Source organism: Populus nigra, chromosome 2 (assembly GCF_951802175.1).
Source record: "Populus nigra chromosome 2, ddPopNigr1.1, whole genome shotgun sequence".
NCBI classification, from domain to species: domain Eukaryota; kingdom Viridiplantae; phylum Streptophyta; class Magnoliopsida; order Malpighiales; family Salicaceae; genus Populus; species Populus nigra.
The window spans coordinates 46,142,098-46,167,235 of NC_084853.1; the positions used below are offsets into that span (position 1 = coordinate 46,142,098).

Consider the following 25,138-nt stretch of genomic DNA (forward strand, 5'->3'; position numbering starts at 1 on the left):
TTGTATGTGAAATTGGAATTGATTGTGCTAGCCAATTACAGTTATCCTCCTGTTTGGTGCACACATGGGGCTGGAAGAAAAAAGGTCTCAGCTGGATCTTATACCACCTTCCATAAAGTCTTGTCCCATCTTGTCGTGTCTACTCTAGTTTTGTTTGTTCACCGAACACACTTAGCAGATGGAATTGACGGGATGTGTCTTGTCCAATTCTATGTACCAAATGCTATCCAAATTGATTGGTTTTATTGAATTTTATTTATTAATTATATTTTTTGCCTGTTATAATGGAGGGGCGGCATTTAGTTTTGTACTAGCCGGGTTATAGCTTGTGTTAAATGCTCTATGTTATGCAGAGTTGGCTTAACGTTTACCTGCTGTTGTTGGAGGAGCATGCTTGCATGCAGATCCAGCTTTCAATGAGCTCACTGTTTTTCTTGTTTTTGGGCAGTTGGTGATTGATTATCACGTCAGGCGGCTAGTATAGCAAGAAGCTTAACAAGTTATGTTGTTACGATCTTTAGAGATGTTCCCAGTTTTTAAAGATATTATTCCAAATTGGATTGGACATGGTGGCGAAGTGTTCTTTGGAGGAACTCTTTCGATAAATTTGCTTTCGAGGTTGATGTTCCAAACCGGTCACCATTGTAGTGTTCTTTGCATATGTTGGGTTTGATGCGGTTGCAAATTCAGCTGACGAATCTAGGAGACCACAGTCATGTTTTGTTGATTTGGTGCTAAATATGCAAAATTCTAATCATGATTTTAAGCATAATGAACATAATCTGACTGTATAAATTTTGTTATCCTGTTTTGTTTGATTTTTAGTGTGACTTGCCATTAGGCATCATCCGAAGCCTTTTCAAATGCTTTGCACATTGTATTTGGAGCCTGTTTTGTGATCAATGGGATGGTACGTTACTATCTTCTGGGGGGAAGACGCTCCTTTGTTTGAGGCTTTTATTTCCAGGGGCTTCAAATATGTTTCTGTTTTCATCAGCATAGGTGCTGTTGCTGGACTTACGACAGCCCTTTTACGACGCTCCTTAATACTGCTACCTGCACTTACCAATCACATCTCAGAGTGCCTGCCAGTTCCCGCAATATGGATGGAAGCACAAACGGCAAGGCATTCAATGATGTGTTTGTGTGATAGGCAGGAATTGAGTTCTTAAAGCTTCACTCTTGTTGTCATCAGCAGTGCTTGAGCATTTTGATTATCAAGGTTCCATGCTTGTTGTCATCAGTAGTGCTTGAGTGCTTTGATTTTTATTAGTGGGTTATATGCACCTGAAATTGTATTAGACTGGTTGCAGACATGTTATTCCGTTGTTTCAGCATGCATCGTAACCCTTCTCTGGAAGGATAAGATGACGAGTCAAGTTTCTTCAAGATGGACTTCAGCGTGGAGGGAAGGTGTTCTTTTCCTTATCACAGTTGCCTGCTGCAGTTTTGCTGCTGGACTCTTCCACCGTTTCAGTGCTTCATTTATTTTTCTGGCTGTGGCAGCTGTACATACTTGCTGCTGCTGCTCATTGTTGTGTCATACGTGGAATATTTATCCTTTCTAGTTTCATACTGCATGATAATGGTGTAAAGCATCTCTGAATAGGGTAAAATCTGACACTATTATCCTGATGTTATGGAGATTAAATTTGCGATTCCTCTGTTCTACATTGACGAAATGCCATTAAATAAAGCATGCTGTCACCTAGGTGGTGGTGAGTTCTTGTCTCTAGGGGGAGGGTGGTCTTTAGATTGCTTTGATGAGAACTTTATTTGTTTTTTTTTCACACGTGAAACACTGATTCTTAGTTGCAGTTGAAGAGCATGAGAGGTAGTTATCGAAATGAATCAAAAAGTCTTGAGAACACTGCTGGCTTCGGAATGCGGGTCTCTGTTTCGGGCATGACGAATCATTGAATTTCTTGGTGCCTGATAAAATTCCTGGGGCACTAGTGGCATCATCATCAAGCAAATACTCCCCTTTTGATTTCCCTGTTGAATTTTCTTTTTTTGGGAGGGGTTTTTTTCTTTTATCTATTTAATTTTCTGTTGGCCATAATTGTAGACAAAGGCAGGCTAATTATTAAGTTAAAAAATGGCATTTTGCCTGGTATTTGTCATTGGGCTAGCAAGGCCTCTCCTGCTTAAGGTAGACTACATAGTTACCAGTTCTTTGAGGTGGCTTTCTTCTTCTCCATGATTGTCTCCACTTCTGTTGTGACTTCCATTTATTTTTCTCTTAGACATACAAAGACCCTCCAGGGTTTTCATGTCCCAGGGTTCCCATTGTGCCATCTGCTTGCATCTTCTTCAGCATATTCCTGTTTGCTCAGGTGCACTTTTAAAGAATCATTCTTACAAACAATGCCTCCTTACAAATTGCAATCTCTGGAATCGAAATGATTCTTTTAGAAAAACTAGCTAATGATGATTGTTGACTTTCCTTCATGCAGTTGCACGATGAAGCACGGGTGAGGTTTGTTGCCCTCAGCATTATCATGATTGGAATATATGCATTCTGCCATGCCAAACCAAGTTCAGATGAGTCGATTATTTATCAGAGGGATCCAACAGAAGCAACTAGATAGTTTCATCTTAGAATATGCCTTGTTGTTTGTAGTAGAATTTGATCTTTTGGGTAGCGTTTAGATGCTATCTCCAAACATAAAAAACAAAGACAATTGAGAGAGAAAGGACATGTCTTCATGTACTTTTTGCTTTGAAATAATAGAAATTCACTCCAAAATTATCTCACAAACAGATTTATTTTATATTTTTATTTTCGTTCCTCTAATTAAGCATGTTTCTGTCGCTTTTATATATCCTAGAATACTAACCAAATACAACTTTGTATCTACCCATGTATAAATAAGCTATGGCTATTAGCACAAGTGACCTTTATTTATCAAGCCCGTCATTAGAAACCAATAGTATAGCATCCTTTTGGTTTTGGAGATCCCAGAACATGGCAATAGATAAGTGTAGATTTTTCACTTGCTTCTTGTTGGTTTATTTCATCAATTCAGTGAGACTACCGACCTTCAGCATGGCTCCGTTGTCTTTTCTGAAAAGTTCAATGGCTGGTGAAATGGCGGCATCAACTCTGTTTCTCTTGTTAACTTCTATCTGCTCTCCGGATATTTTTGCAAAATTCACAGTTTCTTTTAACAGGTCTTAAGAGGCCAGGACAAAGCTGCAGATAACTATGCAACTGATCATCATGTTAGACCAAAAGGAAGAAGAAAGGCTGTTTTGATCTATTATAGCTAGATAGAGTCTTCAAGGTCATGACCATACTGCAATCACGATAATGCAGGGCTGATTAATGAACGACAACCATACAAAAGCAAGAGAGCCAACTCTAAAAAGAAAAACCAATTATCCAATAATCACAGCATCATATTCCTTCAAGTCTAGCGTGATATTACCAGAACAGAGAGTGGCCCTGACATCCTGAGCCAAATCTTAATATTCGTAGGAAAACTAAAACATAGAAAACCTACTTGTTTTCCTTTCTTTTCCTTATTCTTCATGTAGAGGAGTTCCATGCAAAAAAACATCTTGCGAGTCTCTGATTCCTAAGGATAACAATAACAGAATCCCCACGGAAGAACATCTTGCTGATGAACCTTTCTCTGTTAATTGCTCGAGCTTTCTCCTCGCCTTTCCCAGCTTTTTCCACTGTCAACGTCTCCGACATTTTCCAAAACCATGTTTCAGTGTCAAACTCAGAAGCAAACCACGATAACAACGTCATCACCTAATAAAGCATAGGCCTGAGACCGGCAACTGGGATAAAGCCGCTCCGCTGCCAACCACACTACCATATGATGTAAATGTGCAAGAAGCTTCTTGTTATTGCACAAGTTAATCAGCACTTGGGTGTTCCTTTTTATACTTATCATTAGAAAAGAGAGTGACCCAGTGCCGAAGTCCTCCTCCTCCTCCTTCCTGCCTGTGGCATCTTTCTCCATTGCCCTACTCATGCTGACTTCAAGATCTGGTTGACACTAGGGAGAAAAAAGGTGCTAATAGAAACAGGAAAACCAACTCCAAGCTGTAGTCTGAAACCTATAATATAGAAGAATTCGAAGAATATAGGAAAACCTACCGAATAAAACTTCATTTTCAAGAGCTAGGATATTCCCGAGCCTAATTTTGTCACGTTGAAACCACATTCAAGATGGAGTATTAACGAGAAAATTCTCTCACGTCTTCATTTTGGTTTCAAATCAGAGATGGCAGCATGAGAACCAAACCCATTTATCATCCAAGACAATATCCTAAAGGTTTACAAAACTTCAATTATGAAATAGTAAATAATGATATTCCTGAAAATTGTTGAAACTCTACGGTCATCATATGAAAACAACTTCCTACATACTCGAATGCTAAATTCTAATTTAGTCTTTCTTAGACAAGGTAAAATCCACACAGCAAGACATACTTTTAGTGTGATAATGTTCCAACAAAATTGTCTTTTTAAGGCTTCACAAAAGCCTGTCAGTTGCACACAACATCAGAGTAAAATCCTATAGTCCTCCTTTGACAGTCCTTAACGTTGAGAAGTTCCACATCAAAAACTTCGAACTGTTTTGAGCTGAAAAAAGTGGAAGGTCCAACCTGTACAAAGGATGAGGGAATCAACAAATTCTTTTAAATAAAGAATCAGAGCATGAAGATTTAGATTGAGAAGGAAATGACTGTAAAATTTATATTATCCAGGGAAGCACCCATGGTCTGGATAGTTGGCAACAAGTTTGGATGTGAATAACTGAATAGCATCCAATGTCAAGAGCGAATTCAGTTTTCCCCCCAATAATCTTGAAATATCTTCATTTCTTCTTCCTTTCCTTTTTGGATGAAGGAATGGTAATAATGGTACTCAATTTCTTTTATTCGTTTTACTGAGAAATGTTCTAAAAATTCCAGGAAAATAATAGTTTGTGGAGTTTTCGACACAACTGTTATTGACCATACTACATTGGCAGTTCACATGCAGGTGAAGCAATCATGGAAAGAGTAAAAGGGGATATGGCATTTTATGGGAGTATTTAGCCTCAGCTTCAAGGAAGGAATGAGAATAGAAGCATCATGAGTGTCGCATTTAGGTTTTCTTTTCTTACTTTTATTTTTCTATTTTATCCTTAAACTACTATTTCCACAGGACAGACACATATGATCAATAAAAAGGAAGAAAAACTGATCAAGGAAAGGAGGGAGGGTGGGGAGGTGTTGGATGAAGAGGTGCTGAATTATGCAAATAGAGAGGCAGGCAATTTAAGAAACTAACCGGTGGCCCGAGTTCTGGAGGAACGATTATCCTCCTCTTCCCCCCAGGTCTCATGTCTCGAATTCCTTCCTCAAATCCTGAAAAAGTTCCCATGTTAACTACCTTTATTGTGTACAATTTTTAGTTCGAAATGATAAGAAGACAAGCAGGTGCTGGGGGGACTATGAGGAAGCTTTATTGATAGTCGAGATAGAAGGCACACGAGATTGTAGTAAATTCTGGATGTTGTCTTTTCACCTGGAATCAATGCATTAGTGCCCATGCGGATTTTCGCAGGAGAACCCTGTAAGTAGGTGCTGTCAATGCGACGACCTGACTCATTATAGCCAACATAGTGGAAAGTAACCTGCAAAGATTCTAGAGTGAATTGCAGCTCAACACTGAACATATTTTTTATAGATATATCATTCGATGAAGTGTTGATATCCTGAGATTATTAATCAATTTCAGCTGTAATGGTAGGACATTCATCAGAAACTATTCTAGTTTTTTTATAAATGGTTGACATATCTCAAATCCACATAAAAAATCAGGAAAGAGTGACTTTCAAAGTAAATGAAAGAAAACCTGCTGGCCATCCTTTGGGCAATCACCTTCACCAACTTCAAAATCCCGGTATATAAGCCCTGAGTCACGTTTTATATAATTCTCTGGTGCTACTACCTTAACCTCAAAACCTGAATAACATTCCCCAAACATTAGAAATCGATTCCACGTGTTGTACATAAACCTAATGAAAAATAAAATTGTCCCATTTTCACAAGCACGGACCTTCTCTGATAAAACTTGGGAAGTCTTCAGGTACATTGTTCTCTTTCTGGATCCGTTTGTTTTGTTCCAGCAAGCGTCTTTCGTCATACGGGTTCTTGCTCTTTGTCTTTCCATAAGAAGGAAAAGTTGAAAGCAAGCCTGATGAGAAAGAAAAGAAGAGGAGGAACCTACGCCTCAATTTCTCTTCATGACATAATACTACATGTCCATTCTGCATTCTGGCATATATATACTGTTGATTATAGAAACAGACAACATTAAAAATAAGAGCAATCAAGGAATTATTATTATCCACTCACCCATCATCATTCAAGTTGTGACAACACCGTACCATTCGCTTCTTCAAAGAAAAGAGATCTCCCAAAGCAGGACATGGTATAAGGTTTATGTCTGCCACAAAGCTCACATAAGCAAAAACTATTTCGATACAGGAATACGGAAAAAATCAAATCAATTCCGGACTTGTATGGTTCCCAAGGGGCAAAAGGAAACTATAAATTATTAAATATTCCAACGTTGTAGCCTCAGATTATTGTAAATGCAACTTTCTTGGGTTCCACATATGTTATTACTTTTAGAAAAAGTAATATAAAAACATTATTAAGAATTCATCTAAAAATTTTAATTTTTAAATTAAAATAATTTTAGATGCTTAATGATGAAAAATTACAAATTTAAACCTTATCGTTTCATTCTAATTAATTAATTCAACAAGCACAAGTAAATAATGAAGTTTTTCAAGTTTCGAACTTAAAAAAAATTATTTTAAAAAGTATTTTAAAAATTAATATAAAATTATATTATTGAGATCTCATTTAATAACATAAAAGGCACTTAGATTGATATCATATCTCACATCCAATTATTTCCAAATTAAGACGTATAAATCACTTCACATTAGCACCAATTACAAGTTTCACTTCCACGTTTGAGGAATAAGCATTCCCCCACCACAACAAGCACATTAGCACCCACCACAATAATTCACATTAGCACCCACCACAAATCTCACTTCCTCCACACCTACTTACTGCCAGTGTACTAACACAAGAAGACTAGGAAGCTAAGACCAACATGGTAAAATTAGTATCGCAAGGAAATTTAAGCATCAGTTTGCATGGGATTCATCAAAAAAGAAGAAAGAGCTAGCAAAGTTCATCCGTAGATGTTATAAGCACAAACAAAATTATATCATTCGACTTTGTTCTACTAAGAGAAGGACAATAACCATGCTTGATAGAGGGGGCAATTGAGAGATACCCAGAAAACATAAACACGAGGCACTTGCAGGAGCAGAGAGAGGGAGAGAAGCAGACTTACGAGGAGAAGATGGCTTAGACAGGAGAGGATAGAACGATGAGGTTGCTGTCAGCATGGCTTTTGTGAAGCACAGGATGGGCCTTTTCTGTTAAAACCTCTTCGTGGTGTTATCTCATGTTCTGTTCCATCTTTTTTTATTCCTTTTTTTTTTTTTTAAGGAAACTCTCACATCTTTTTTTGAAAAATAGTTTTAATAGCAAAAATATTTATTAGGCATTGTCTACGGTACCTTTATATAGTCGAATATTGCAATAATGAAAATAAAAAAATCGTCTTCACTAACTTGCCAATTGCCATACCGTTTATGTTTAACGTATATTGTCATATCAAATTATTTATGTTTTAATATTTCTTTCCTTTTGTGTTTCCATGTTAAAAGAGAATCTTTGGAAATAAATTTCCATTAGTATTAATTTTAAAATTCAATATAGATCCGATCCGGTCTACTGTATGCCAATTTATTTTTACATTTTAAAAAAAAATTCATTTTATTTTTTCTTTGCTTTAATTTTTTTAAATTATTTTGATATGTTAATGTTAAAAGTAATTTTTAAAAAATATATATTATTTTAATATATTTTTTAATAAAATATACTTTAAAATTTTAAATAGACGGAAGAAAACTTACAAGTAACAAATTCAGTTTATTTTTAAAACAAATAACTTGAACCAGATTGACATTGACACGTGGCAAGATCTAGATCTCTAACCATGCGAAAACAAACCTCCTTGACAATTGTAACAGCTGTTTATTTTAGTATCTTTCTAAGATTACTCCTCTACAATACAGACTCAAAAGATGCTTAATCTTCTGATTCAACAAACATTTTCTTCAAAGCATTCCCAAATCCCAACTCTTCACCACCAGATCTCTTAGAATGGTTTGAGTCTGGATCTGATCTTATACATAGACAAGGACTCGATCATCGAAATAATTTTATTAGAATTTACACTCATTCGGTAACAAAACTTTTCACCGCCACTTTTTCGTCACAGGCCCAATTCATAGATGGAGAGCGGGGTCTAGAGAAGCATCGGACAATCCATACCAACTGTGCATTTGCAAGGCTAGAGCCTAGAAGTATCAAAGTTCACAGATTTTAAAATGTGAACAAAAGTTGATAAAAAGATCAAAAGGGAGGGGAAGAGAATCCAATTTGCTCGAAGAAAAAGCATGTTTGATCATGTACGTGTACAATCTTGAACCAGCATTCAGACTCGATACAAGAAACGGTACCTGTGACCACTATCACCAGCCATTTCTTTGTACCTGGAAAGAAAGAAATAGCCCATCTTGCAGTAGTAGATGTATCAGGCAGAACAACAAATGGATGCTGTACTCTTCTTCGTGTCCTCCGCTTTGCACAAGACTCTCAAACTAGGAAAAATCAAAACAGGGAGGAAAACAAAGGAGGAAACTGTGTCTGTCATTTATTCACTTGTGTTGTGTTCTAGGATAAAAAGATACAAAAAATGAAACTCCTAAATTACACTCCCGCTGAAACTCTTAAATCAACACTCCCGCCGAAACTCTTAAATTAACTCTAGGTAGGTATTGATATCTCAACAGACCCGAATGTCCACAGTAATGCTACTCAACTGACTAGCCCTGATGGAGCTTCTGAGTTTCTTTGTTGAGGATTTCTGGTCGGGTTGGTACCCAAGCCACAAGCATGAAAGTCTGGAGATAGCAGCCTGACTAGCAAACTGAACCTTGCAAGCCAGGCTTGGCTCTCTCAACATGTCATTACCCACAACACCCAAGGCACAAGTAGCATCATATCCATCAAGGTCAGATTCTGTTACCAGCACAGCAGATCCATCATCAAAAGCTGCGGTGTCCTGTTTTCCATCCTCTTTGGTTGGAAGATCTAATGCTTTTTGCATTATCATACAGCCAGGGATACTAATTTTTTTTACCTTGAGAAGATAGTAGTCTTGAACAGCCTGTATACAGGAGTTAACACAGAATGATTTTAGCAGAAGCCCAAGCATTATAGAATGAAGATAAAAGGTATCTTCTATCCGATAAAATGATGATTGTACTTATAAATAATGAAAAGAAAATGACAGATCAACAGTTAATACAGTTAGTTCCATGATCAAAATAGGCACAAAGTTAAAGTATAAGTTAGTAACAGAGTCCAGTTCATTAATCATAAATTCTTGCCTTCCGCTCAATCCAAGTCATTTGAACTGGAGTGAAGCTTTTAAAAACATGCTCTTCTTAGTCCAGATTCATGTTCATTAATCATAAATTCTTGTCTTCCGCTCAATCCAAGTCATTTGAGCTGGAGTGAAGCTTGTAAGAGCATGCTCTTCTTAGTCCAGATTCCTCAGCGTGTGTGTGTGTGTGTAGCGTGTGTTTTTCTTTGTTTGTTGCAAATCCATAGAAGGGTTCAAATGAATTTAAATGATGGATGCACCCATGAAACTTCTATCAGCAATACCTGCCATTGAGAAGAGGCCAAAAGTACCCTAGGCCTAATAGATCTCACATGCTCGTACGCAGATTTGGGCGTCATGTGCCTGTGTTCCACCTGTCAAGTAACAGAAAATCTCAAGCAGGTAAAAATAAGGCATAATAAAATTAAGACATTCGATAAGTCAAGTTTGAATTTATACATACTAGGTAACAGAGAACAATGGTTGTACTGCGCCCCCTACCAGCCTTGCAATGAACATATGTTGTCTTCCCAAGAGAGGCATTTTCTTCATAAAGCACAACAAAAATAAAGAAATGGAATGTTAATATCAAATAAACGCAGTTACTAATGACTCTCTCTGGTAAGGGGAAGCAAAACAAAAACACAACAGCAATACCATGTTGACTGCAAGAGATAAACAGCGTGAAAGGAACAATAAAAGGCTAGCAAATGAACTTTAAGAACATACTTACCATGTATGAAATCCACAGCTTGGCATATATCACTGAACAAAGGAGCAAACAGATAGTCTCTTGTCGGAATGACCAAATGATCAATATCATGAGCCTAAAAAACAAATCAACAGCAAACATAAGTGCTATTTCAACACTCAGGCATAGCCAAGTGAAAAGAACAAAGACAAACTCTTTTCCCCTCTTTTTTCTACAATTAAAACACAACAATTTGCGAAATAGGTTGGCTTTTAGCGGAAGCACTGTCCATTTAAGCAAATAATTTCTCCAAGAACGATAATAATTGCATAAACAAGAGTAGCTTCAAATAATTTGCTAAACATTCATCAACACCTGCGTATAACAACATCCAGAAACCGAACATAGAAACTCACATGATATAGTGATGTAGGAACCAAAGTCTCGTATGATTCATTCAATGTAACCACTCCAGACACACCTAATGCCTTCAATCTTCGAACATCTGTCGGAAATGGAACCGCTCCTAACAATATAAACTGAAAATAATCAAAAACAATTTAGTCAGTCAGTCAGTATTCATCAAGTAAGGCTGAATTAAATAAAATAAAATAAAATAATTTATTTCATACCTGATCGACTCTATCCCACCAACGAAACTCGGACTGAATCTTATTTCTCAAAACATTGTACAACAGTGTAGGGTAAAAGAGAGCACGAGCTCCAGCACCTACCAAGACTCTCTTCGCGTCCAAAACGACAACGTTTCTGCATGAATTGTCATCTTGATCTCCCACCTTTATTTCTTCGATATACATCTTCACAAAACCCTAAAAGAAAAAAGAAAAGAAACAAGTAGAAATAACCTCCTACGGATTACAAGAAGAAAAGATTGAGAATCGATTGGTTGATTTCATGGTTGATTTGAGGAGGAAGGAGAGGATCTCGTTGAAGAAATTTCTAATTTTTTTTTTTTTTTTTTTGGGTTTGTGGATTGGATTGCCTTTTTTCTCAGCAAACAATGGAAAGCGAAAGGTACGCTGCCCTTGCCTTGTTTATTTTTGTCTCTTCCTCTCTCTCTCTCTCTCCCCGCTTTCTACAAGGATTTGGAATTTTCCTGTTTCAAAGTAGGAGGAAAGGAACGGTTGTGTAATGACGACTGCGTTTCCTTTCTTGACCCGTCATTAAAACGTCGTCGTCTCTTTTGCCTCTCTTTTATTTCAAATGATTAGTCAAAGGATTTACCATATTTTATTCTTAGAAGAGTTTTTATTTCCTATTTTATTTCCAGACACTCTTAATTTATGCGATTATTTTTATTGTTAAACTAAAGTTCTTGTTGTGAAGGTGTGTGTTATTGGTTGTTTCTAATTTTTACTTTTTCTATAATTTTTTATTCCACTTATTATGAAAACCATCAAATCAGTTTAATTAATTAATATATATATATATATTATAAGATAAAATCATTTTTTGAATGTTGTTAAAGAGCTATGTATTTTTTATATTCGGATGGTATATTTGATCTAGAGATTCAAATTTAAAAAATTAAAAAAACCTTGAACGAGATCTTTTAAGTTTTTAGCATGTGATATATATTGTGGTGTATAATATTTTTTAAAAGTATTTTTATTTTAAAATAATATTATTTTGGATTTTTTTTATATTAACAAATTAAAATTATTTAAAAAATATTAATTTAATAATTTTTTAAATCAAATAGTTTCAAGCGCAAATCAAAATATGCCTAGTGTTTACTCATTCATGTATTTGCATTTTCAATATCGAAATCTTATTTTACCTTATTTTATTCTCCAAAAGTTAAATATATATAATTATAGCATCAAAATATCTTAACAAAAATATCAAATAGTTTCAAGCCAAACAAAGGTTTTTGGCTTTTTTATATATATAAAAAAAAGGCTTTTGAGGTTTTTTCTCCAAAAGTTAAATATATATTATAGCATCAAAATATCTTAACACCATCAAACACTGGTTTACAGCCATCATATCCACATAGCCACAACTTTCAAGCGCTTGATGGACGTTCTGGGTATGCATCTCTGCAAGACTGCAACCTTTCCATGGTCTTCTTCCTACCCAACGCTTCATAAAATTGGAAGTCCAAACATTCTTCCAAGAACCAGTACTCCTGCGAGCTCCTATTCTGTCCCCCACCCACTGGGCACGATCAGGTCCGACTTTAAAACGTGGTTCGTCAGTCACAATCAGACTCGAGGAAATAGTTGTGGGACAGAATCCTATGCATACGAAGATGCTTCCCATGAGGCTATAAAATTCACTTGCACGATACACCAACTACCAAGAATTTGAAGGGGGAGACTCAACGACGACTGGAACGAATTTAGTTGAGTTAGTTGACAAGATGTGGGGGGCTTTACTTGACGTAGAATGAGTGCAACAAAAGTTATGAGTGGTTGTGCTTATGATCATGTCCTACGCAAGGTTCAAGTCTTGATGAACACAGGCATGGCTTTTAAGTTAATTTTATGCCTCGCATGCTAGCTGCTCATACAGGTAGAAATAGAACAAGCTGCTGGCTTTAATGCAAGATATGAGCTTCATATATGGAGATAATTGACTATTTAATGACTGGTATACCAAGAGTCTAAAAATTGATACGGGCTCTATCTCATAATTCCATAAAAAACAAGTGTAAAACAATTGAGGGTTATAAGAGAGAAATTGTTTTCTTCGTCAAATTACATCCATGATTTAAATCCTTTAAAAGGCTTGCTATAGATCAAGATAAGCTTTCTTTAAATAATTATTTGATTATGAAAATCATGATGTTATCATGTTTTATATTTGATTCTTCATGTTTACGATCAAAGAATTGCTTAAAAGTAATACCTGCAAGCATGAGAGTGTAACTATATGCTGATCTTTTTTCTTTCATCTGGGGTAGCTCTATAACGGAGAAAACAAATCAGGCCAGATGATGATTATATATATATATGTAGTTGAAAAAACAAGTGGAGAATGTATGAACAATCAAAATTAGAAAGCCTTGCACAAGTTATGATCCCTATGCATGAATGCTGATCTCATTCTGATGCAAAACTTGCTAGCAGAAAACAGAGAGAATTTCCCATTGATGTTTAAATAGACTGACCTGCTTTCATGTTATGAAATCTTTGGTTAATTTATTAACCGCAGGAGTTGTTTTAAGACAAATCACTCTGGCACCAGACAATGTTCAAGCAAGCCTTCAACTGAAAAACATAGCAGCAGATTTTTTATTCACGAATAACTTAAAGAGGGATATTTCAAAAGTGTCAATTACCACACATAGATGCAGAAAACTATAATTTAGTATGGAACATGTCTTTTAACTGACAAAGGAATCATGTTTCTTGAATATTTCCAAATTAGTAGGCCTTGTCCACAGCTTCCATACCTCTGCTTGGTAAAAGATTATTTCAGAAACTTATTAAGAGCAGTTTTGTTTTGTTTTATTTGCAATGCCGCACTTTTAAAAAAATAATTTTTTTTTAAATTATATATATATATATATTATTTTGATGTGGTGATATTAAAAATAAATTTTAAAAAATAAAAAAATTTATTTTGATGTATTTTTAAAAAAATAATATTTTAAAAAAATAATATCACAATATCAAACACTATGAATCATATTTCTTCCTTAGTTAGTTTATGTGTAGCATAAGCTTTTTCCTTCAAGCACTCGCGATAAGCTTCAATACTAAACTTCAATTGAAATTGTGTTTTTCATGAAAATTTAAATTATTTTTTATTTAAAATTAATTTTTTATTTTTTAAAATATTAAAATTAATTTTTTAAAATAAAAAAAAATATTATTTTCATTTATTTCCGAGTAAAAAATTATTTTAAAATTTTTTTAAATTGATCCTGCGCTTTCCTACCCAGTGAACAGTAAAGAACTCCACTATTCACAACACTCTCAACCATCTCCTATGAAGTACATTCCCCGGTCAGACAAGAAATGCCAATAGGGTTCTGGGTAACTTCACAGAAACCCTAATCTCATTTGTCACATTCTATGCTTGAACAACACTAGATGATCATAAACCCTTTCAGAGCCATCCTTCTAACATGAGATAACTAATATGTACACGCAGCAAGCATAGCAGACACAACACCATTTGCTGAGAATCTCAATCATCTTCTCTGCTTTTCAAAGCACGGTAAATGATGCAAAACCAAACACAAAGGCAGGCATGAGAATGGCGTGTGTTAATTATTAAGGAGATCCTATGAGTGTAATAGATGTCAAAGTAATGCAGGATAGCTAGAAGGTTGAAGAATTCTATCAGACGAAGACCTGAAATCTTTAATTGTGTTATCAAGTGGTGGATACTCATACTTCACAATTCCAAGAGAACTGTATATAGTATCTACAATAGTAGATTTAGAACACAGAGTAATATGGATAATAGAAGGAAAACCATCTAAAAAATGAATAATAACCAACTTGGTCTCCATGTTGTTAGCTATCTGGGAGCAGTATAGGCTTATCTTTCACCTAACATAAGTACCATTCATGCGCTTGCCCTTTGATCTCTCAATAGATGCTACTTTCTGAAGCCTGATCTGCTCCCTGAACTTGGCTATAAATTCACCAGCTTTCTTATCAACCTCACTAGAGTAGTCTCCTGCATCATTGTAGATGGGCGGAGCGGAATCTTCATCTGAACTTACTCGAGAGATATCATTCTCGTTTTCTGAGTCTTCTGTGGACTCCGCAGTAACACTCTCTGAAATTACTTCATTTTCTTTCTTCTTATACTTCGAAAGAGTTGGCTTTGACATGTGATGCTGAGTATCAGAGTTCTTTTTATCGGCGCCGATTAACATATTATCAGGTCCTCTCTCCATTTCATCCTTTCCCATGTTTACTGTCTGAGCTTCATTGCATATTTTTCCAACCTTATCATCAATGTGGTTTCTACTCATCTCTCCAGCTTTTATTGTCTCTGCAGCATATCGGCTGGCTCTGATAGTCCTAACAGATTTTCCCTTTAGTGATGAAATTTTAACAGGTGTTGCAGGTTTCTGAACTGATCTCAAAGAACCCTGCCCCGCCTCTGTACTACCCATTGTATCCTCATTTCTTGTTGCAGGTTTCTGAACTGATCTCAAAGAAGCCTGCCCCGCCTCTCTACTACCCATTGTATCCTCATTTCTTTTCCCTTTCAAATCCTTCAACTCATCCTTCAAGCTTCTCCGGGAATCCTTTTGGAACAAAGAGCCACTACTATATCTCCTCAAATGAAATGCATTCAATGGAGCATCAGCCTTCCTGGTTGTTGGTGATTGAGAAGTAGGAGGATAAGAAGCACGGTAACTCTTGTTTTCCCCTAATTCTTCGGTTTCAGAGTTTGGCATTTCAGAAGAAACAGAACGTGAGGGCGAGAGCGTCGTTGGTGAATACGATGCTGAACTCCCTTGGGATGACAACGATGTTGTGGACCTGAAAGATTGTGACTTGAGAGACTCGAATTGAGCTTCATCAGCTGAGGGAGGTCTAAAATGTGAAGGACCGAGGTGTTGTGGACCTGGATTCCCTTGAGATGACAAAGATGTTGTGGATCTGAAAGCTTGCGACTTGAGAGACTCGAATTGAGTTTCATCAACTGAGAGAGGTCTAAAATGTGAAGGATCGAGATGTTGAGGGCCTGGATTCCCTTGAGATGACAAAGATGTTGTGGATATGAAAGACTGCGATTTGAGAAACTCGAACTGTGTTTCATCCACTGAGAGAGGCCTAAAATGTGAATAACCTCCAGAAGAAGAACCCACTTTCTCTCTAATTTCCCTTGTCTCAAATCTCGGACGCCATGGACTTTGGGAAGGTAAGGCTACAGTTTCATCAAGCATCCCCTCTAAGTTCGTAGGACCCATATCACCAAAATCATTCTCCTTTACACTCCTTCCAGAACCATCAGCCGAGCCCGAGCCCGAGCCCGAGCCCGACAAGCTTGTACCAGACTCGCTTCCATTACTAAATTGAGGACTATCCAGATTCCTAACCCTCGGATTTAAACTCCTAACTGGCAATCCTAGTGGCCTGTAACCATTTGCTTGTCCTAGATTACCATATTCATCGAGTGAATAGTTTGGTTGAGACACTACAACTGTTGATTCAACTTGGAAATACTGGGAATTCCAAGATTGAACCACATTACTGTCACCATTCTCAATTGAATTATCAAAGCCATTTTCAGCATCTGAAGATCCACCCTCGTTTCGTTCATTACCATTAGCAACATCAACCAAAGACTCACCCCTGTAGTACCGTTGTCCAATTTTGTTCAGTTCAAGACCATTGGTATCATGAATCATTGACTCACCTCTATAATACTGTGAGTCCCAATTCTGGTACACATTTTTGTCATCAAACCCAGATAAATTTTCAGACCCATCCTCAAAAATTGGAGAAAAATGAAAAATTCTAGAGACATAAGATGATTGTGAATCATCGGAGTAGTGGGGTGGTGGTTCAAAGTCAAAATCTTCAACATTTCTACTACTAAACAAGCCATAACATACAGCTAGGCCAAAGAAAAGAAGGTGAGCAAGGTCCCAGAGTTTGGTGAAAATAGTAGAGTGACTGATAAATTCAGGAGCTTGTGAAGGAAATAGTGGAATAAGAACAAGATAGAGCACGAAAAAGAGAGACTTACAGAGGACGCGACTAGTGAAAGATGACGACGACGACGACGACTTATTGATTTTGGTGACGGGCTTAGAGTTGTGAAGCTCCTTGAGTGGGAAATGGGGCTTGGAATATGAGACTGGATCTGCCATTGATGGAGAAACAAGGTTTTTTCTGCTGTTTGGTGGGTGTGGGAATGGGGAAAAGAGGAGGTGAAGGAAGGAAGACTTTGAAGGGAAGGAAAGGAAAGGAGAACATGGGGTGAGGTCCGTGATGAGAAGAAAGGAGGAGGCGAGTTCAAAAGTGTCATTATTGTGACCGTTTGTACTAAATGACGGGGTTGTCCTTTTCTTTCCTTCCATTGTTTTGGCCCTTTTGGGTTGAGGCAAGGCAACGGCCAAAACTATCGCTTTAAAACCCGATTAAGGTAAAATCCGGTTTACGTGTCGATAAAGTTAAAAGAGAATTAATTTAATATTTTTTAAAAAAATAAAATAACATTATTTTAATTAAAAAATTCAAACGATTGCGTCATAGTTAACCTTTATTTTAGATAAGAGGACACCAAATTAATTTTTTTTATTTTTTAAATTTAAATCAATTCAAGATGAGTTAACTATTTTATATTTTAATTGAGATTAATTTTTTATTACATTGTCTTGAGATTATATTACTTGTATTTATATTTAAATAAATTAACAAAATTAGCTTGTATGAGCTTGATTCCTTTATATAACAATCTTAAAATCATATTCTCTATATTAATTTATAATTAAAACAAGTTTAATAGATCTTTTAGATATTAGATTTAATATTTTAATTTCAAAAATTAAGCAAAGAAGAAGACTACTTGTCACCGTACCAACCTCATGAATTTATCAATGTATTTTGCTTACGTAAACGGGAAACTTTGTAAATAATAAAATGGGAATTAAAGTCAAGAACTGGGTCCATGAACTGATTATATTTCTCTCTTTTTTCCCAATTTTTGTCTTCATCGGCCACTGTTTTCTTGGAAATCGGAAATGGAATTTTATTACTTTTTCATATATATATATATATATATATATATATATATATATTCATGTATTTGCAATTTTCAGCTCAGGCCAAATCACACCACTGGCAGGGCATGCCCTGGTGGACTAGCTGTATTACATGTGGAAGGTTAACAGCATGATTTTATTTTTAGAAAAATAAATGGAGAGGCCAAGAGTAAATTATTGGCCAATGATTCAGGCCAAGAGTATTTTTTAAATTAAAATAATATTTTTTTTATTTTTTATATCAACATATTAAAATAATATTTCAAAACATTAATTTAATACTTATTATATAAAAAATAGTTTAAAAACCAATTTAAAAAAATAAAATGTTTGTCTAATGTCTACTCCAAGATCCGATATCATTGAAGCTGACTTGCCTTATCTGCTCTGCTCTCATTATCAATTACTTTCTATTATTAGGGTGGTGTGATGTCTTTTTTTTGCAAGATTATTTTCAAGACTCTCACCAGCTACACTAAGTTTCTAAAACACTTTTCATATTTATTTGATTTTCCATTTATTGTATCATTATTTTCTAGTTTGTATTTTCTAAATGTGATTTTTAAAAAAATTAATAAAAACAAATAAATGATTTTTTTTGTTTTTTAAATAAAAACAGGAAAAAAAAATTTAGACATGACCTAACTTGATATGTTAACTCGGCAACTTATCAATTTCAAATCTGGCTAAATTGGGTTGGTGAAAACATTTATTTTTTTAATCAAATATTATAGATTTTATTTTTAAAAAATTAATTTTAAATTAAATAAATTAACCCAAGTAAATCCATATAATCCATATATAACAGGTTCTTGAATCAGGTTGATCCCAAATCAGGGTGAACTGGGATCGGGGCTTATAATTATGACCTAGAAACGATTGAGCACGCGATGACTTTGAACCAGAGGCCGTTAGCCCATTAAGGAACGATCATAAACCATCGCCAGCTGAATCGAAAACAGGAAAAGCACGGCGCCGAAGGCTCAACCGCTAACCGCCGCAGCTAAAAACGATTAACCCCCCCCCCCCCCCCGATAATTTCATTTCAGAGAGAGAGAGAGAGGAGAATGGCAGGGAGAGGAGAGATAGTGGAAGCAGAGAACGCAGAGGCAGAGGCTATAATCACAAGAATAGAACACAAAACTCGCAAGATCGAAAGCCTACTTAAACAGTAAGTAATTACCAAGATCTCAATTTCTCTGTCTTTTATTTTGCTATTAAACTTTCGGGGACTGCTTTTTTGTTTCTTTCTCACAGGGGCAGACCTGTTGAGGCTCTCAAAACGGCTCTGGAAGGATCGCCTCCAAAGACTCGAGATGAGAGATGCAAGGTTTTTCCTTTTCCTTTTCCTTCTCCTTTTCCTTTTCTTTTTTTTTTATTTTTTTATTTTTGAAAGATCTACGAGGGAAAGTTTTGATTTTTTTCTTTTTGTAGTCAGCGAATTGGATAGTGGTGCACAGAGCGCTAATGGCAATAAAAGATGTGGATTCATTGTTCTCTGCTTTAGATCCTGAGTACTATGATATTCTCATGAAGTCAGTACTTCTCCTTCTCCTCTTCATTTGTATTTATTTTTTATATATATATTTATTTTTTGTTTTTACTTGGCCCATCAGCTGAATTTACATTTATAGTTAGGAGAGTGGTAGTTTAGTTCAACTCGATCTTTTGGGCATCCTCAATATTGATCATAATTTAAGTTGTGTGATATTACTGTCGATTGCAGACTAATCGACACTCAACTTTAATGGCATTTGTTTTCAAGTCTGTTTTGGTGATGAATCAGAGGACTTGGTCCCTTATATGTATTTTTTTTAATCTGGTTATTCTTTCGGAATGCTAAGCCATCAAAAGTTGCAACCTTATAAGAATGTGAGATGGTGTTGGGCTGTTTTGTGATTTAGTCATGATTCCTTGTGTTTAGGGTCTATGCTTGTGAATGAGAGGTCAAGTGGGGCTTGTTTTGGAATTTTTTGGCTTTTGTAATCCATAGAAGGATTCTTCAAATGAAAGATTGTTGCTTCATTTCAACTGTCACTTTCCTGGAAACTATTCTTTGGTCTCTTCTGCTTGTTTAAGATATTTAACTTATTCCTCTTCTGATAATTTTGAATTTTTATCATTTCACCCTTTGAACTTATTTATGGTGTAATTGTATTATTCATGAACTGGTGTTTGATCAATTTCAAGCTTCTAGTTCTGAATGTGCAGTTCTAAACTTGAAATAATTTGGGATTTGTAATATTTTCCCTTTGTTCCGTGACAAGAATGAAACCAGCTGAGAGTCAAGACATTTCTGCTGGAGTGGTCATTCCTGAAAACAAAAACTCCTCTCACAAACACCTTTCTTTCCTTAGACCAATATTATTGCCATTGGATTTTCATCTTAACCCAGCCCTTGGGTAGTCTTTATTGATTGGAGAAATTATTTTTCTCCTGCATCTTATGCCGATCGATAGAAAACAGTTCCTTGAGATAAAGGATCTCTGTTTACCAGCTTAAACTTGTTGATTTAAAATTTAAAATACAGTCGAGAACCAGCTTAAAGTTCTTTAAACCATAATTACCTTGAGAATAAGATCAAGGCCATGTGCAAAATGATATCCTGATTCATCATACTTCTTTCAAAGCCTCCTTGTAAGACCTCCTTGTTTTTTCTTGGTATATTATTTGGCTATCTTGTCCGGAGAAATAGAATGGAACTGATTTTGTCCACAATTGATACAATTACAGTTTTAGAGCTTATTTGAGTCTATTTGTACATGAAGATGGCATAAACTGAAATCTTGACTCATCGTCATATACCTCTCAATTAATGTGATCGGTCATTTTTCTTGTCCAATGAATTGTTACACCTGTCCATAATTGGCTTTCTGCGTGACTGAACATATTTGTGTTGCCTTTGTTTTCTACTCTGGAAGAATTTGTTTCATCCCGGTACATGTTGTTGGATCCTTACCTGATATATGTAGAGTAAAAGCTCTGAGCATGAACTTCAAAAGTAAAAATGAAGCCGTGGTGCTTAGATCTTCTTCTTTTTGGCTGAACTTAATACCAATAGCTCACATATTCAGCAATATGGATGTGAATGGCTGCATGATTACCAAATCATTACCAGTTCACATTAGTGAGGAGTTATATTAGACCCTTTGGTGTTTATGTTATTTTTGCCTTCTATATTCTACAATGTCTGGACATATTAAAGGATGTATTCTTTTCCTGCATTAAACACTAGCAACTCCCAGAAGGAAAAAGAATGGATGAATCTCAATGTAGCATTTTGTGTGGTCTATTATTTTCCGTTCTCATGGTTTTTGTGTAGCGTTTTGCAGTTAACATTAATTCAGTGGTATCATAATCCACAGGTACTTGTACAGGGGATTGTCAACTGGAGATCGGCCCACATGCGACCAATGCCTGCGGATACATGAAAAGTTAACAGAAAAGGCTGGACTGGGTTGCATATTGCGTTCCCTTGCAGACACTGTGAATACCGTTTGACTGTGTCATACATACCAAAATGCAAATCTATCCATCTGTGTAATATTTAATTATGAATGATGATCATGTCAGGGGCTGTCAGGGTTTTATGTTCCAAATGCGTGGCCTTGCCTTAAAGCTTGCAATACAGTACCGGTTTTCTTATTTCATATTTTATTTGAGCGGGTAGGTGTTCTTACAAGTCTTAAATTATCTGCCAAGCTACCGACCTATCAGACAAGATTCGTGTACCTTCATCTCTGAATCGATTTAAATGCAACTGAAACTGGATGACATGCATTAATTCCCATTAGAGAAAGCTTGCAAGAATTGAATTTGTTGTTGTATATACGGCCTGAATTTCACAGAGATGTGTTTGGTAACGCATCTGAGAGTGCCTTTTCAAAATGGCTTTTCTAGTAGCGTGGATGTCAAAATGATCAGAAATTATCGAATTATGATGGTTTTTCATATCTGAGTACTCTGGAAAATCTCTTGCAATCACGTTAGCTGGATGTGAAGATTTGATAATCTACCTTTCTAGTCTGGATGAGTGATTAAAACCCGTTTGGGAATGCAGCAATTGCACGGCTGACCGCATTCCCTAACGCAGTATATAATCTAGTTAGAAGCCGAGACTTGGTGTTTATAGAAAATCAAATTATACAAGAATTATGCAAGAAATTGAGTAGACAGAGAAAGTAGTGTATACCAAACAATGTAAGATTCGTGTACTTTCGGTTTCGGTACAGTGATGGTCAGATTGATTTGGTTCCCTTTACTATCCTTCGTTATCTACAGAGCTGGCTCCGTAATCTGTGCACAGAGAAAGGTGGCTTTGGTTGAACAAAGTTTGACTGCATCTGGAGTAGATCAATGTGAAAACTCCGAGTTTTTTTTTTCTTAACATGGTAAAAAAATGATAAAGTAATGCATTTTAAAAAATAATTAAGAATCTATCATAATTATATGAGTTAATGCATTTTAAAAAATAATTAAGAGTCTATCATAGTTATATGAGTTGCAGAAGATGCCATCTATGACTTGTTTTGGATTTGAATTAAAGACGGAGACATGCCTTTCTTCCCTTTTCTCTAATTTTCTCCTTCAACAGATGGTGTTATAAGAAAAATGTGAAAAACCATTTACCATCAACGAAACAATTTATATTTGTGACAAATAACAATTTTATTGTTGCTCATGTTCATATCTAATTACATGTTGCACTTCATAAAATATGAACTATATATATTTTATTGATGAATTTTACTCCAACTTGTATTATAAAAATGCATCTAGTTCTAGTTTTCAACCATTGATACGTTATTGTAGTCTGCATATACTGGTCTAGATATTTATGAATGCTCAATTAGATGGCGGACATATAAGAGTTAAAGAAAATTCACTCATTTACATAATGAGATGAATGCTAAAAAGGAGTATTCATTGAATATATATGACATATATAATCAAAGGGATCATAATAGAAAAACTTGTGAAACTAAATAATGTAATTTTGTTTTTTATGTTTTAAATTATGTCAACTTCAATTATTTTTCTATTATATTGCAAATGCTAACAATTGGTTATTTATATGTTTTGATAGATTATATGAATGACTTATACAAAGAACTTAATATTTTAAGTTTCATCTATATGTCATGAGGGATTTGACATTTGATTAGCACAAGTTTCACTGCACTGTTTTGATATTATTGATATGCATTTTTCAGACAAAATAATGTGACATTTTGGATTATTTCATCAGATTTCATATTATGTTGATATCAAAAACAAACAGTAACTAGGGTAGTCGCGATGGAAAGTGGTTCATATTTCATGTATCTTACAATGATCTATGCGGAATGCCAAGAGAGATCGTGCTTTTAAAGAATGACATCTAATGATTATTATAGATACATATATGATATAATATTTGTCCATTATGAGTTGTTTCATTACACCGACCTGATCAAGTTTTGTGATACGTTCACACAATCTGATGCATTATGCTTATGATATTAGAGGCAATAAAATTGATTGATATGCAATATTATTTTACATTTATTAAATACAAAATTAATTTTATTATGAATGATAATTATTAATTGGTTTTTAATATTTGTGTGTGTGTGTATTAATTATTTAGAAGCAATAATAATTATCCGTGGAGGTATCAATAAGATGAAATATATCGTGGTCAATTGGTTATTTCTAATTGTATGAATTGATTTTTTTAGGCAGGAAGTTATGGTAAAATAGACTATCCCATAATATTCTTATTAAAAATATCGCAAATATCACATGTGACTCGCGTGTTACATGTGTAAATGTGACTCGCGTGTTACATGTGTAAATTACAACTTTTTTAATTATGCTAAATTTTTAATTATTTTTTTATCTGTGTTATTTTATAAAATATTTTTTTAAAATGTGAAACACCGTTGAATTACGTAGTAAATTTTTTTAGGATGATGATGTCAAGAAAATTTGAGGGTCTTGTTCCAAAAAGCTTTGCCTCGCCTCAAAGCTCGTGGCAAGGACATCAGTTTTCTTGCTTCATATTTTATCCGAGCATGTTGTTGTTTTGTCCCAGAAATCTTAAATTTTCTGCCCAGTTACCTACCTATCAGACAGATTCTTGAATCTTCATCTCTGAATCAATGTAAAAGGAGATCTGAAATTAGATTACACGTATAGATAACAGTGTCTATCGTCTTTTTTGCCTTGTAGACTTGCATGTCTTCTCTGCATCGTTAGATGTTCAGTGTCTATCGTCTTTTTTGCCTTGTAGACTTCCATGTCCCTTCTGCATCGTTAGATGTATAAATAAATGTACTGGCATAGTGTCCAAGGACCAAGACACAATCACCCATGAAATCAGAGGCGACTTAAATTCGATCAGCTTTTAGCTTTTTCTTGTGTTCAAGGCGATGTAATCATATTCAGATTTTAGCACGTCACAGCCTTGCATTTGAACCAGAAGTTTTTTCTGCCTCTTCTTTTAAATTTTTTTGTGATGGGTGGACATTAGGTTCTTGGAGGGAAGCCTTTTCTTTTAATGTCTTTTGTTTTGCTCATAGCCTGAACTGCTGAAAGGGCAGCTACAGTCTCTTCCTGTGAGGGTCTCAACCCATAAGGGTGTGGTTCACTGGTTTGAGAGATGGGACAGCTTCTGAGATCATGTTTCAAATTCAAATCTCAACTTTTAAATATGGTTTTTATGCTCTTTTGCCTATTGTCTTCTTATTCTTTTATTCTTTATCTTTAGATTCTATTGCTGTAGAGATAAAATTTGAATAAGGTTTTTTGTTTATATGCCTGTATTCTTTTACGGTGGTGATGTTGTTAGAATCCTAGAAGACCACCGGTGTTATTAAATGGTTTGGATTAAAAGTGATGGACAATTCAGCTTTTAGAATGGAGGATAATTACAATCCTTAACAACAACTTCCTTCTCTGTGTTATTTTGATTCGAGATTTTGCTAGAGATAACATAAAGGATGTGAACCTGAGTGGTTTCTCATCGTGAAATAATTAATTAAATAAACAGCCACGAAGGTCTCATCTTCGAGCACGATGCAGTCTTGAAACTCCCCAGCTCCAAACACAATTTCAGTTACTGTAGTGACCCGCTGGCACCAGATACGTTGAGTTCAGTTATTAGGCCGCAAGAACAGAAACTGCCCACTACTTATGAACGTTC

At 35.4% G+C, this 25,138-nt stretch overlaps 4 protein-coding genes across 6 annotated transcripts; 1 reads left to right on the forward strand and 3 right to left on the reverse strand.

The window, feature by feature from the left end:
- Nucleotides 1–4,308: 4,308 nt before the first annotated feature.
- LOC133681900 (peptidyl-prolyl cis-trans isomerase FKBP20-2, chloroplastic) lies at nucleotides 4,309–7,547 on the reverse strand. Of its 2 annotated transcripts, XM_062105089.1 has the most exons (7): nucleotides 7,388–7,547; nucleotides 6,367–6,457; nucleotides 6,068–6,285; nucleotides 5,864–5,973; nucleotides 5,534–5,642; nucleotides 5,297–5,373; nucleotides 4,309–4,626 (listed from the first exon to the last, which is right to left on the reverse strand). In XM_062105089.1, the coding sequence occupies exons 1-7, from the start codon at nucleotides 7,440–7,442 to the stop codon at nucleotides 4,507–4,509; spliced, it is 780 nt and encodes a 259-aa protein (XP_061961073.1). In that variant the 5' UTR covers nucleotides 7,443–7,547; the 3' UTR covers nucleotides 4,309–4,506. The 2 variants fall into 2 exon arrangements, with proteins under 2 accessions (XP_061961073.1, XP_061961074.1); XM_062105090.1 differs by lacking the exon at nucleotides 7,388–7,547 and having other exon boundaries at nucleotides 6,068–6,205.
- Nucleotides 7,548–8,509: 962 nt separating this feature from the next.
- On the reverse strand, nucleotides 8,510–11,371 carry LOC133681364 (phosphatidylglycerophosphate phosphatase PTPMT2-like). Its single transcript, XM_062104397.1, has 6 exons — nucleotides 10,877–11,371; nucleotides 10,661–10,783; nucleotides 10,287–10,380; nucleotides 10,017–10,099; nucleotides 9,838–9,927; nucleotides 8,510–9,334 (listed from the first exon to the last, which is right to left on the reverse strand). The coding sequence occupies exons 1-6, from the start codon at nucleotides 11,060–11,062 to the stop codon at nucleotides 8,951–8,953; spliced, it is 960 nt and encodes a 319-aa protein (XP_061960381.1). The 5' UTR covers nucleotides 11,063–11,371; the 3' UTR covers nucleotides 8,510–8,950.
- Nucleotides 11,372–14,555: 3,184 nt separating this feature from the next.
- Nucleotides 14,556–17,231, reverse strand: LOC133682627 (uncharacterized). Of its 2 annotated transcripts, XM_062106051.1 has the most exons (2): nucleotides 16,935–17,231; nucleotides 14,556–16,626 (listed from the first exon to the last, which is right to left on the reverse strand). In XM_062106051.1, the coding sequence occupies exons 1-2, from the start codon at nucleotides 17,214–17,216 to the stop codon at nucleotides 14,770–14,772; spliced, it is 2,139 nt and encodes a 712-aa protein (XP_061962035.1). In that variant the 5' UTR covers nucleotides 17,217–17,231; the 3' UTR covers nucleotides 14,556–14,769. The 2 variants fall into 2 exon arrangements, with proteins under 2 accessions (XP_061962035.1, XP_061962034.1); XM_062106050.1 differs by having other exon boundaries at nucleotides 14,556–17,219.
- A 1,535-nt stretch (nucleotides 17,232–18,766) lies between these two features.
- On the forward strand, nucleotides 18,767–21,634 carry LOC133681529 (actin-related protein 2/3 complex subunit 5A-like). The gene is made up of 4 exons (XM_062104590.1): nucleotides 18,767–19,123; nucleotides 19,210–19,282; nucleotides 19,387–19,487; nucleotides 21,318–21,634. The coding sequence occupies exons 1-4, from the start codon at nucleotides 19,020–19,022 to the stop codon at nucleotides 21,451–21,453; spliced, it is 414 nt and encodes a 137-aa protein (XP_061960574.1). The 5' UTR covers nucleotides 18,767–19,019; the 3' UTR covers nucleotides 21,454–21,634.
- Nucleotides 21,635–25,138: the final 3,504 nt, after the last annotated feature.

Coding starts and splice junctions, on each gene's coding strand:
- LOC133681900 (XM_062105089.1), bottom strand. CDS start 7,442: ATGCTGACAGCAACCTCATCGTTCTATCCTCTCCTGTCTAAGCCATCT. Junction 6,458..7,387: donor GTCTAAGCCATCTTCTCCTC/GTAAGTCTGCTT, acceptor GCTTTGTGGCAG/ACATAAACCTTATACCATGT. Junction 4,627..5,296: donor CTCCAGAACTCGGGCCACCG/GTTAGTTTCTTA, acceptor TCCTTTGTACAG/GTTGGACCTTCCACTTTTTT.
- LOC133681364 (XM_062104397.1), bottom strand. CDS start 11,062: ATGTATATCGAAGAAATAAAGGTGGGAGATCAAGATGACAATTCATGC. Junction 10,100..10,286: donor AGCTGTGGATTTCATACATG/GTAAGTATGTTC, acceptor TGCTTTATGAAG/AAAATGCCTCTCTTGGGAAG. Junction 9,928..10,016: donor CCATTGTTCTCTGTTACCTA/GTATGTATAAAT, acceptor GTTACTTGACAG/GTGGAACACAGGCACATGAC.
- LOC133682627 (XM_062106050.1), bottom strand. CDS start 17,058: ATGGCAGATCCAGTCTCATATTCCAAGCCCCATTTCCCACTCAAGGAG.
- LOC133681529 (XM_062104590.1), top strand. CDS start 19,020: ATGGCAGGGAGAGGAGAGATAGTGGAAGCAGAGAACGCAGAGGCAGAG. Junction 19,124..19,209: donor ATCGAAAGCCTACTTAAACA/GTAAGTAATTAC, acceptor TCTTTCTCACAG/GGGCAGACCTGTTGAGGCTC. Junction 19,488..21,317: donor TACTATGATATTCTCATGAA/GTCAGTACTTCT, acceptor CATAATCCACAG/GTACTTGTACAGGGGATTGT.